The 12366-nt window shown below is 37.5% G+C and overlaps 1 protein-coding gene across 1 annotated transcript in view; it reads right to left on the reverse strand.

The window, feature by feature from the left end:
- The window catches only part of MEP1B (meprin A subunit beta), a 30023-nt gene extending 19803 nt beyond the window's left edge, over positions 1 to 10220 (reverse strand). The window contains exons 1-5 of the mRNA XM_023510169.1: positions 10155 to 10220; positions 8506 to 8524; positions 7554 to 7598; positions 7426 to 7469; positions 3868 to 3946 (exon numbers count right to left, since the gene is read on the reverse strand). Of these exons, the coding sequence (XP_023365937.1) occupies positions 3868 to 3946; positions 7426 to 7469; positions 7554 to 7598; positions 8506 to 8524; positions 10155 to 10220 (253 nt within the window). The remainder of the gene's footprint in view (positions 1 to 3867; positions 3947 to 7425; positions 7470 to 7553; positions 7599 to 8505; positions 8525 to 10154) is intronic.
- Positions 10221 to 12366: the final 2146 nt, after the last annotated feature.

The raw sequence follows: 12366 nt of genomic DNA on the forward strand, positions 1-12366 counted from the left end.
GTACTCAGCTCTACTATAAAACTAATTTATAGCTTTCATAAGAAAGCTATAACCCAGTTTTAGCCTAGGAACATGGGGAGAGGGGAGAGGGAGCGGAAGGGAGTGGGGAGGATGGGGGAGGGAGGGTGATTGGTGGGATCACACCTATGGTTCATCCTATAAGGTTACACGTGAATATCTCTAAATGTAGAATGTAAATGTCTTAACACAGTAACTAAGAAAAAGACATGAAGGCTATATTAACCAGTTGGATGAAAGTACTTCAAATTGTATACAGAAACAGTACACTGTACTCCATGATAGTATTAATGTACACTGCTATGATTTAATAAAAAAAAAATGTGAGGAAGTATTCTCTTTTTTGGACATAGAAAATAAGTTGAATTCTACGATATTACACAGAGGTAAAATATTTTCTAAATAAGAAAGAATCAAAATCACATAAGTGAAAAAATGGTCTTTTTGAATTTGAAGTTTAAGCCCATTATAAAGATTATATATGTGAAAAAGTGAGATCACATTAAGTAGAACAAAAAAGTGAAAACATTATAGCTGTAATTGTGTAAAAATATGCACAGTTTGTATGTAAGATGTCCAAGGTCTGACAATCATGCTTCTGAAGTCATCCCATGGAAAGTACTATGTGTCTCAGTGCTAAATGTCCCTGCAGTCACCAGATGGCCAGGAGAAGTACTTCAAAGGTGACCATAGTGATCTTCATCAATGAGGGATGGACTGCTTTCTCTAGGATGAGTTGGTGAACTTAATTGTCTGACCTCATAGGCTGAATTTTTTACCTAAGATGTTTCATTTATAGACATGTTTATGAAATTACTTAATAAATATTTAACTGCCTATCATATGCCAGAAACTATGTTAAGCCCCCAATTTGCAAGATAAAAAATAACTCCTGTCCTCAAAGCATTCCCAGGTTGTTTATATCTATATGGTTAAAATGTTAAAAATGTGTAAGTAAAGATCATAAAGTTAGGACAGCTTTGGTTACAAACAGCCTAAGAGGTACAGTCAAATTAGAGTCCACTCACCTTTCATGAAACACACTTAGAAGAGGAATTTTTTTTTTTATGATTTCATGAAGTCCTACCATGTTCATTAGTTCACATAACGTCTTTTTTTAAATTAAATCATAGCTGTGTACATCAATGCAGTCATGGGGTACAATGTGCTGGTTTTATATACAATTTGAAATATTTTCATCAAAATGGTTGTTTTTTAAAAGAAATATATAAAAGATTTAAAAACAAAAGTACTTTAAATTTGTTAATCAACAGACTGAATTTAAAAAATGTATTTGTAATCTTTCAAGTTCCCCTGATTCCAAAAGTTAATGAACATTCATTGCTCCTCATATTCCAGGTCTCTTCATAGTTTCTAATCCTGTTAACTGCTCCTACCTGGGCTTTCTCCACCCTTCTCTTGCTTTTTCATCTATGTTTCTGGCCAATCCTTTCTTCTCAATAACTTCTATCAGATCTTTCTCTTTATACCAATTCCCAAAAATCTCAGGCCCAGGCAGAATTCTGCTCTTAATCATTAACTTAACTCTGACAATTAAGTATCTGAAGTCTGAAATTTCAAAGATCCAATACAATCTTCTAGGTTTATTCAACAAGATCCAGTTATCCGTGACGTGAAGTAGCTGTGATATGTGAAACGTTCATTCATAGCCATGGTTTCAACCATCTCTTTTTTTTTTTTTTTTTTTTGAGACAGAGCCTCAAGCTGTCCCCCTGGGTAGAGTGCCATGGCATCACGCTCACAGCAACCTCCAACTCCTGGGCTCAAGAGAGTCTCCTGCCTCCGCCTCCCAAGTAGCTGGGACCACAGGCGCCCACCACAACACCCGGCTATTTTTTGGTTGCAGCCATTATTGTTGTTTGGCGGGTCCGGGCTGGGGATTCCAACCCGCCACCTTAGGTGTACGTGGCTGGTGCCTTAGCCAGTTGAGCTATAGGCGCCGAGCCTCAACCATCTCTTACATCCTAACAACTCCCAAATATTTTTCTGTCTTGAATGGCCAGGTCATATACCAACACTTTATTGGATCTCTCCTCCATGGTGACCCTGATGCATTTCAAATTCTATACAGCACAGACTAATTTCCACCACACTTCTCTCTCTCACCCTTTTCAAGATCTATTCCCCATTCTTGTTGAAGGCATTACCATCCACTCCATTACCCAGGACCCAATCCTGGGTACTAGCATCTCTTTACCTAGACCCACCTTCTTCCTGACCTCTTGCAATCAATCACCAAATCTAACAATTGCTTCTTTTTTTTTAATTGAACTGTTTTATTTTTAGATGATCAAAATTATATATATATATATATATATGTATATGTATATATAGCTTCAGGCAGAACTTTTGTTTGTTTTAATAATAGAGTGGGGGGGGGTTTCTTTCAAAAACCATATGAATGCTTTGTGTGGTACATGAGCAGAGTGAAAGTGTTTGCCTAACAATTGCTTCTTAAATCTCTAGTAGATTTATCCACTCGTGTCTATCCCCACTGAGAGAGTCTTGGTTCAGAACCTCTTCCTTCCTTGGATTTCCCCAGCAGCCATCTAACTCATCTCTCTACTTTCTATTTACTCCACTAATAACAGATCATCTTACTTCTACAGCGAAATTTTGGGTGGCTCCATGTTGCCATCAGTATATATGCCATGTCCTTAACCTGGGAAAAACACAAGTTCTTTCCAATCTGGGGCTGCCTACCTGCTCAACTTCCTTATCTCTCCCTCCCAATTTAAAGGCCAGCTAAGGGTTTTCTCCTATCTCCATACCTTTATGCATGGTGGTCCACATGCCAAAGCACCCTTCCCTTGCTATCAGAGGCAGTGCTCACCACATGGGGCCTTTGTGCCAGTAAAGAGGAGGCACTGCACCTGAGCAGAGGCTGCAGTGCTGGCCAGCCAGGAAGGTGAACAGCACTTTCAAGCACAGTGCTGAAATGAAGCCCTCCTGCTAAGCAGAATGCAAACTTGATGTTGGCCCCACTTGTCACTCCTCCCATACACCCTTCCTGGCAGCCCTGCTGTGCAGTGTCATCTGCTCCCTAACGCACAGGCCTCTATCTCTAATATGAGTTAAATGCCTTCTAACATGCTCCCACAGCTCTTTATTTTTTATTTTTATTTTTTGAGACAGAGTCTCACTCTGTCACCCTGGGTAGAGTCCCATAGCATCATAGCTCACAGCAACCTCAAACTCCTGGGCTCAAGCAATCCTCTTGCCTCAGCCTCCCAAGTAGCTGGGACTACAGGTGCCTGCCACAATGCCCAACTAGTTTTTCTATTTTTAATACAGACAGGGTTTCTTTCTTGTTCAGGCTGGTCTTGAACTCCTGAGCTCAGGCAATCCACCTACCTTGGCCTTCCAGAGTAGGAATACAGGCATGAGACACCATGACTGGCCCAAAGTTTTGTCTAGTTGGCTGTTTTATGTTTTTCTCATATGTAAAATCTGCACATATGGGAAACCACCGCTTTAAAATGAAGACTAACTCTCCATCACTAACTTGAACATAGCCAAAAGGCCAAAAAGCAATGAGGCTAACTCTAATCCTTATGTCTCTAGAGTCCAGTACAGAATAGTCTCTCCATATTGAATGGTTGAATTTATCCTATATTGTTCAAAATACAACAAGTATTTTAGACAGAATCGTTTAGGTTCTTTTAATTGTTCATCTTATCTTTTTTAAGTAAATGTACATGGCCACACAATGGAACAAACAAACAAGATCTTAAAGATCAGACAAACCCACCCTTGGACACACCACACTGTGATCCAAGTCTGTCAGGAATGTACATTAGGTCTGGATATTCTGAGGTACATACTAACCCAAGCTATCTTCTAGAACATAAGGAATGGTATGAGGCCATCTATAATTTTCTCCAATGATGGAATTTCTCACTTGTACCTGTCAAAAATAAATGCAAAAGAGCTAGTTAAATGAAGTAAGCAAAAACTTATGAAACAATAAGTTTCTAATAGTCAATCTAGAAATAAATAATTTAAAGCTCTCCCATCAAGCCCAAACAAATGGTGTGTATATATGTGTGTATCTCTACTTTTATCCTACTACATATACAGCAAAGTTTCTAAGTATCATATAAAAAAATTGTTGGAAAACTGAACTATAAATGTAGATAGATGTATTAAAAATATGTAAGAAGCAAGTGATAACAATAACCTCAATAATCTGAACCTCAAAATATCAGAAAAAGTCACATATGAGCAGGAACAAAGTTTTCAAAACTTTTTAAAAGGTTTTAAATTTTATAATAGAAAAGAACAATATTTTATTAGGGTATTAATTCAGTCAACAAATGGAATATTGGGCCCCTTGGCTCAGGCCTGTAATCCCAGCACTCTGAGAGCCTGAGGCAGGTGGATTGCTTGAGTTCAGGAGTTTGAGACCAGCCAGAGCCAGGGAGCGAGACCTTGTCTCTAAAAATAGACAGACATTGTGGCAGGTGCCTGTGGTCCCAGCTACTTGGAAAGATGAGGCAAGAGAATTGCTTGAGCCCAAGAGTTTGAGGTTGCTGTGAGCTAGGACGCCACAGCACTCTACCAGGGGGGAGACAAAGTGAGACTCTACCTCAAAAAAATAAAAAAAGAAAAATGAAATATCGTTCTAGAAAATGGAGATCCCTTCATCACAAAACTACCAAGGTCTCTACCTTCTTAGAACTGATATCTAATGGGGGGAAGGGGCAGACAGTATGCAAGAGAACAAATAAGTTGAAATAGGATTAATGTAATAGTTGTGGAGGAAATGAAAAAGGGATGCAGACAGAAATAAAGGGATAGGGAATAAAGTGGTCAAGAGAGGCCTCTCTGAAGGGATGGCACTGAAAGGGAAATGGGAAAAGGTCAAGGTCAAGAGGGGCCCAGAAAAGTGGTTTCAGCAGAGGGAAGAGAAGTTACTCTGGTTCTAAGGAGGGAATGTGCTTGGTATGTTTTGTGTTTGCCTCAGTTAGAAGAGCAAATGGATGAGAGTAAACGGGAGGAGAGGAAGGCAGTTCAAGTCACGAAGGGCCTTGAGCGCTGGGGCTAAATCTGGAGGAGATTCTAAACCCAATAGGAAGCTGCAGAAGAGTTTCAAGTTGGGAGGTGAAGTGGTGTGATTGTGTGCTTAAAAGGTGACTTTGTTATCGGGGATGAAGGCAGGTACAGGGTGAAAAGATGACAGGAGGACAATATTTGAAACAGAACAACAAATCAGGAGACTAAAGGGAAAAGTCAGGCAAGAGATGATGAGAATTGAATTAAGGTGATGGGAAAAAGTGGATGGTTTGGGGCATATGCTAGAGACAGAAATGGCAGATTGGATGGGGAGTGAGGGAATGGCAAAAGCAAAAGAGAGTCCAAAAGATTTTATTTATCCAGTGGAGAGAGGGAGAGGGATTTTATTTATCCAGTGGAGGACTTTACAAAGGGGGGAAGCATGGAAGAGGAATGGTTTGGGGTGAAGATCATAGTTCGCCTGATACAAGGACACCTTAGATTTGGGATGTCTAATAGACATTCAAATAGAGCTGACTAATGGGCACATGGATAGACCAGTCTGGAGAGCAGGGGAAAGGCAGGCCTAGAGCTCTACCTTTAGAGTCACTGGCCTACAGATGCATTTGAAGGCCTGGCCCAAGCTGAGATGGAGAGGAAGACAGTGCACACTGCAGACCCAGGAGACTGAGCCTTGGACACTGCAGCTCTGTTCACTGATGGGAAGCTCTCAGCGGGGGTGTGAGGGATGTCAGTGCTTACCACACAGGAAGTAAGGGAGTGACTCAGGAATGTGTCTGAGGGAAGAGCAGAATTGTGCAGGAAAAGGTGTAGTGGAGAATTTCTAAGTCAAAGAGTATATGTATTTTAAATTAGATGGATCTTATCAAATTGTCTTCTCTTCTTCTGTTTTATACACTAATAACATACTACAAACACTGTTTTTTTTCTTTTTGAGACAGAGTCTTGTTCTGTTTCACTGGCTAGAGAGCAGTGGTGTCATCATAGCTCACAGCAACCTCAAATTCCTACACTCAAATGATCCTCCTGCCTCAGCCTCCCGAGTTGCTGAGATAACAGGCATGCTCTGCCACACCTGGCTAATTTTTCCATTTTTTGTAGAGATAGAGTCTTGTTCTTGCTCAGACTGGTCTCAAACTCCTAAGCTCAAGGGATCCTCCTGCCTCTGCTTCTCAGAGTGCTAGTGTAATTTGCCCTTTATAATAATATATTTTCTCAAATTTTAATATCAGGTGTATCCATGATTTTGAAGTATTTCTTTTTCTATTGTTTATAAGATTTGGCATGATGTGTTTTTTTGAAATTATCTGTTACTTTCATTTATAAACATTAGTTGTCTTATTTTTTGAGACTTTGGAAAAAAACAAAATAAGAAGAAGTTAACTGATCAAAGTATTCTATAATAGACATACTCCTATCTGACAATGTGAACGTTACTCTCTTTGCATCATTACTATTATTATTGCTTAATATTTTCTTGAAGCAATCATCTGATTTCTTCTCTGAATGTATTTACCTTCATTCGTTCTTTATGAGGTTTTTGTTCTCAGTCCTTATGTTAAATATTGTTATTATCATTAAATTTAGCCTTTTTAATTCTGTAAAGGCAAAAGTGGAAACCTATAATACACATGTGTAGGTAAGAAAAATTAATTTAAAAAAAGAGTGCTAGAATTACAGGCATGAGCCACCATACTTAGCCTTTAAACACATTCTAGATGCTTGATTAAGCATCTAGTTTCTATCCTCACCAAAAAGGTATAGTAAGTTTTGAAATCTTTTTAAATCTGATATACAATAAATTACACCTTATCTTTAAATTTATGATGACAACCTCTTAAGTTTCTCTAAATGTACACGTAAGTTACCGACATTCCCTTGTGGGTCAGGATGCTTAGATAAGAATCAGTAGTGTTTATGAATAAGTTTGGGAAGACCTCTATTTGGCAATAATCTTCTTAGCTGAGGTCAGTGTAGAAGTCACAAAATCTATTTCTTGTAGTAAAAAGTATGATTCCTTGAAGACATTCACAAATTCAGTTTAGTTTTAGTTCAATTAGATTGAATCTGTGAAGTTCTATTTTAAAATAAAAATGTCACATTGCTCCAATAATAAAAATGAATCAGATCAATAAGATTAAGACATATGTGATGAGTTACAGTAGCTTTGACCACACAAAAATCTGGGTAATGAAATATGTTATATGCATCCCTTCAAGTACAACATATTCGTTGAATAAATATGTCACCATGATTCTGAGCCCTTAGAGATGGTTGGGCTTCACAAAACCCATGCTGCCCAATAATCATCAGTTACTCTGTATCTTGCAGTGATTAATAAAGGTCATTTCTTGCACAGTTTCAACTCACCCCATCAAGTCTGATATCTCCCTCAAAAAGATCTAGTCCCAAATCTAAGAGTAAAGATCAAGATTCATGTTAGCATGTTATATTCAAATTCTCCACGTAAGATGATGTTTTTAAAAAACTCCACAAACCTTCATTGATATCAAATATATCCCGGTCAATTCCACCATCTATGTCTTTGACTAAAATAACAAAGAAGAAAACACATTGCACATTACTTTTTTAAAAGGAGAAAATCTTTACATAATCAGAACTAAGCAAGTTTACTTTGCCTTGACTAAATAACTACTAGATTCTGATTCAACATACATCAACTGATTGAGAACTTCCCAGGAGCCAGTTTAGAAGTTAAAGGACTTTTGCATGTGTACTCTGTCATTCCTTGAATGTCAAATGACTTCAGAAATAAAAACTTGGTCGCGCCGTATGTTTTTGAGCTTGATTTGGAAGACTAGACTAGGTGACTAGATTAAACAGGAAATACATGTTTCAGTTTGGTCAAATCAGCCCCATCTGCCACATGTGTATATGACTTGTTAGTTGTATATCTTGGAACTCACATGCAAAATTCTTAAGTGGAATTTGAATGATGCTTGTAAGTGGCAAAGGGATAGATGACATAACCATATCTCCAAGGCTGCAACTGAGTAGCAGTGGTCTGCGTTATCAGAAAAATAGAAAAAGCAATAATAGCAAGGATTTATTGGATATCTATGTTTTCGTCACTGCCTTTGGCTTTTCCTATACAACCAGCTATTTTTTCTTTTTTTCTTTCTTTTTTTTTTTTTTTTTTTTTTGCATTATTTTTGGCTGGGGCTGGGTTTAAACCTGCCACTTCCAGGATATGGGACCAGCGCCCTACCCTTTTGAACCACAGGCGCCACCCCCAGCTAGTTTTCTGTTGGGCATATAGACATTGGAACATGGCAATAAAATGTCCTCCAATAAATCAAAAGAATCTAATGTTAGCTCAAAGTTCAATGCTTATGCATCAATTGTGCACATATAATTATATTATTCTTGTCATTAAACATATCCTAGGCTCTCTATGACCCAGAACAAAACCCTACAAAGTAGACTCACCGAAGTTGTCTGGAGTTGGCTGGGGAAAAAAAAAACACATTAAAGAAAATACATTATTATGACGCCCAAGGTATAAATGGTCTTCTTGGTTTCAATTTAGGTCCATTTGTTGTTTGTTTACTTTTTCATTAACATTATGGATTACTTTCCAGCACATGTTCAAGACAGCTAAATTGAAGTCGAAGATGACTTTTCCACCAAAGGGTCTTCTCATTTCATGTCGAAAACGAAACTGCTTATTAAGTGATTTGAAAGTAAAGCAAAAAAAAAGGCAGAATGTATGACTCTACCCTCAAATAAGTGTTCACTTTCTACATTATTTTTTTAAAGAGTTCGTTGAACAATATTTGAAAGATCTAATATAATTAAAACAAAGCATGGGGGGGTAAAAAAGACCTGATAATTTATCCCCAATGTTGAAATATTATTATAATTTACAACAATCCTTAAAAAATAAATTTTATTAGAGATCTCTCATTAATCAGACTTTACTTTCATATTTCTCTCAAATTCTGTCTTCAAAGATAAAACCAAATATTCAAGAAAACCAGGTAAATTTTGTGATTAAAATTTTTCCCCCCAAAAAATAGCTTCTTCACAAACGACCAATGAAACTCTGATATGCCCAATCAGAAAAAACACGTAAAGCTGAGAAATATTTTAGTTGATGTAATCTAGTAAAAAAGCACATGAACTAAGTGGGTTGTTACTGGTCCATCATCTAAGAATAATTCGGTTCACCTTTCAGGCACTGTCAAATATGTCACTACATGCTTCGCTGTTGCGACAGTTACATAACATGATTCGAAAGTACTTTGTGAACTATAATACACTGTCACAAAGTGTAAAGTATGATTTTATTCAATACAGCTTACATATTTAAATACTGGAATCATTTGAAGTTGATTTGTACAAAAGGTGGGAATGAAATAACTGGTTGGTTATCATCCTTTTTGTGTTAATAAGTGCCTTGGTTGTCCCACATTCTAACCACACAGAGGCACACACTCACAGAGGACGCCGGGGCACCTACAGAATACAGTTAGCAAGAATCTGTTCCTAATTGCAATTTTAACACATATTAATCAGTATCTCTTGCTCAGAATGTTCTAGTTCCTACTCATAGAATATTAGTTTGATGTCACTAATCAAACTATCTTAAAATCACAAATTTGCAACTTCACTTAAACCTTAGGTTGGTTTGTGGTACAAAGTACCTATTAAAAACCATGAGTCCAAATTATAGAAAGATTATTCTAACTTGCTGAAGAAGCAGAAGGGAAATCCCACATTACCAAACTTTGCAATATTGACTCTGCCTGTGACCTTCCTTCACATCTCAAGTTCCTGTGGCAGCAATCTGCATTTCATTCAGCTATAAAAATGAAATGATTTTCAAAATTCCCATTTTCTAGCCTATCAAAAGAAAACTTGTTACCCAACAATAAAACTGAAAGAAAGACATAACCTATGTCAACATCTCTGTTTCTCTCTCTGGTGGGGCTACTTTCCATACCCTCCCTGCCTCCTCTCCAAGAAGAAAAACTGATTTGAGATTAACGTTTTGAAATTTATATTTAAAAAGAACAAATAATTGTCCTTTAACAATCAGTATCAATGGCCCCCAATTTTTCTAATTGTTTTCTTACCAAGCCAGAAATCACAAGAAGAGTGTTAAAGAACAGAAACCAAGACAGATGATGCCGTGAATCCATGTTGTACTGTCCAGGTGAAAGTTGCAAACTATGACATTCAGCGTGGAGTTGACTTTTTAAAAAGCAAACATTATAACTTTTATAGCCTTTGATCTCAGTGATCCATCCTGCACGTCAGCTCTCTGCTGTAGTATTACCTCTAATCAAGGAGTTAAAGTCCAGTATCCTTAACACAGCCCTGAGTAGTTGGTTTATCACTGTTTCTTTTTTTCCCCTGTGTCAACATTCAACAGTTAAATGCCTCACTGGGACTTGCTAATGAAATACATTCTTTAATGTATATATACTGGTCCCCCAAGACTATTAAATACCATTTGAGCAAAAGAAAATATCAAATTAATTTTTAATCTTGATCTTTCAAATAATAAACATCGAGGAAGCTCTGCTGGCTCATATGGCCCTGTGCTGTTTTAATATATCCAGTTATGCCCACTGCTTTTATCATTCACTTACTTAATAAAAATTTATTGAGTGTCTGAAAATTATTGAGTTATAAAAACCATAAATGTGCTAGAAATCAGGCATATTTAAAATTCAGATACAAAATAAAATAGCAATGTATCTTACTCCTGAAAATTCCCAAGCCAGCAAACACAGGTGGGAGGGAGGGCAATAAGGCTAGGGATGGTCACTGGTACTCTAATAAATAACGTTCCAAATCTGTCTCTTAATTCTTCCTTATTTTTGCCCTTTTTTTCCTTGGGATAACTTCTCTTTAGGGGACAACCTACTCTCTACCTCGGTTCTCATGGTTTCACTTTCAACGTATTTGTGATCCAGAAAAATTTCCCGAAATATAAATTTTTTTCCCACAGTTTTTCCTTTACCTCTCCAGCTTGGTCTTTCATCCCATTCTGAGCTAATAGAAAGAATGTTAAGAGATGTGTAGCGTAGACAAAGGATTGAGGAGGTTGCTTCTTCAATATAAGCATGCCATTCCCACCCTTTGAGGGTAGGATAAAATCCTCAGATAGTTTGTAGGATCCGAAATCAAATGGGCCTATTTCCTAGCTATAGCCTAGTGACAAGGAAGCAACAGGACTCTACAGATGAAAGTATGTCTTGGGAAGAAGTGGACAATTCCTGAGGTCAAAAGTAGCACAGAAGGATCAGAGAAAACTACCAGTCCTGAAAGGCCACTGGATAGGAATAGGGTCGTCACCACAGCAGGTGGCACAAAATCACAACCAAGGACACACGAAAGGATTGATGTTTCAGAGGTTGCCTGTGCAGATACCAGATAAAGCTCTCCCAGTGCCTTGGGACTGTGAAACTTAGGCACAAGCCTAAGGATAAAAAAGGGAATCCCGAATGTCAGCAATTGATATTCTACCACCTAGGTGGATGGTACCTACAATAATGATTTTGGTTGTAGACCAATGGAATAGAACATAGAGCCCAGAAATAAATTCACTTACTTATAGCCTGTATCAACAAAGACACCAAGAATCTACATTGAAGAAAGGAGGGTCTGCTTAATAAATGGTGCTGGGGAAACTGGATATCCATATGCAGAAGAATGAAACCGGATAAATATCTCTAGCCATATACAAGAATCATCTCAAAAAGAATTAAAGACATAAATGGAAGACATGAAACTGCTAAAAAAAAAAACCATTGGGGAACTAGGCAAAGATTTTTTGGAAAGACTTTAGAAGCACGGATAGCAAAAGAAAAAATAGACAAAATGGGATCACATCAAGTTAAAGAGCTTCTGTACAACAAAGGAAACAATCAAAGTGAAGCGATAACCCACAGAATGGGAGAAAATATTTACAAACCATCCATCTGATGAAATATTAATAACTAGAATATATAAGAAATTCAAACAACTCAATAGCAAAAGAACAAATGATCTGATTTAAAAATGGGCAAAAGAGAAGACATACAAATGCCTAACAGGTATATGAAAAAATGCTCAACATAAGCAATCATCAGGGCCATGCAAATTAAAGCCACAATGAGATATCACCTCACCCCAGTTAGAATGCTTATTATCAAAAAGACAAGGAAATAACAAATGTTGTCAAAGATGCAGAGAAAAGGGAACACTTGTCATTGTTGGTTGGAATGCAAAGTAGTACAGTGACTATGGAAAACAGTATGAGGCTCCCCTGAAACCCAAAAGTAGAACTACCCAGCAATC

This window comes from Otolemur garnettii, unplaced genomic scaffold (genome assembly GCF_000181295.1).
Source record: "Otolemur garnettii isolate 467f Iridium unplaced genomic scaffold, OtoGar3 scaffold00012, whole genome shotgun sequence".
Classification (NCBI taxonomy): domain Eukaryota; kingdom Metazoa; phylum Chordata; class Mammalia; order Primates; family Galagidae; genus Otolemur; species Otolemur garnettii.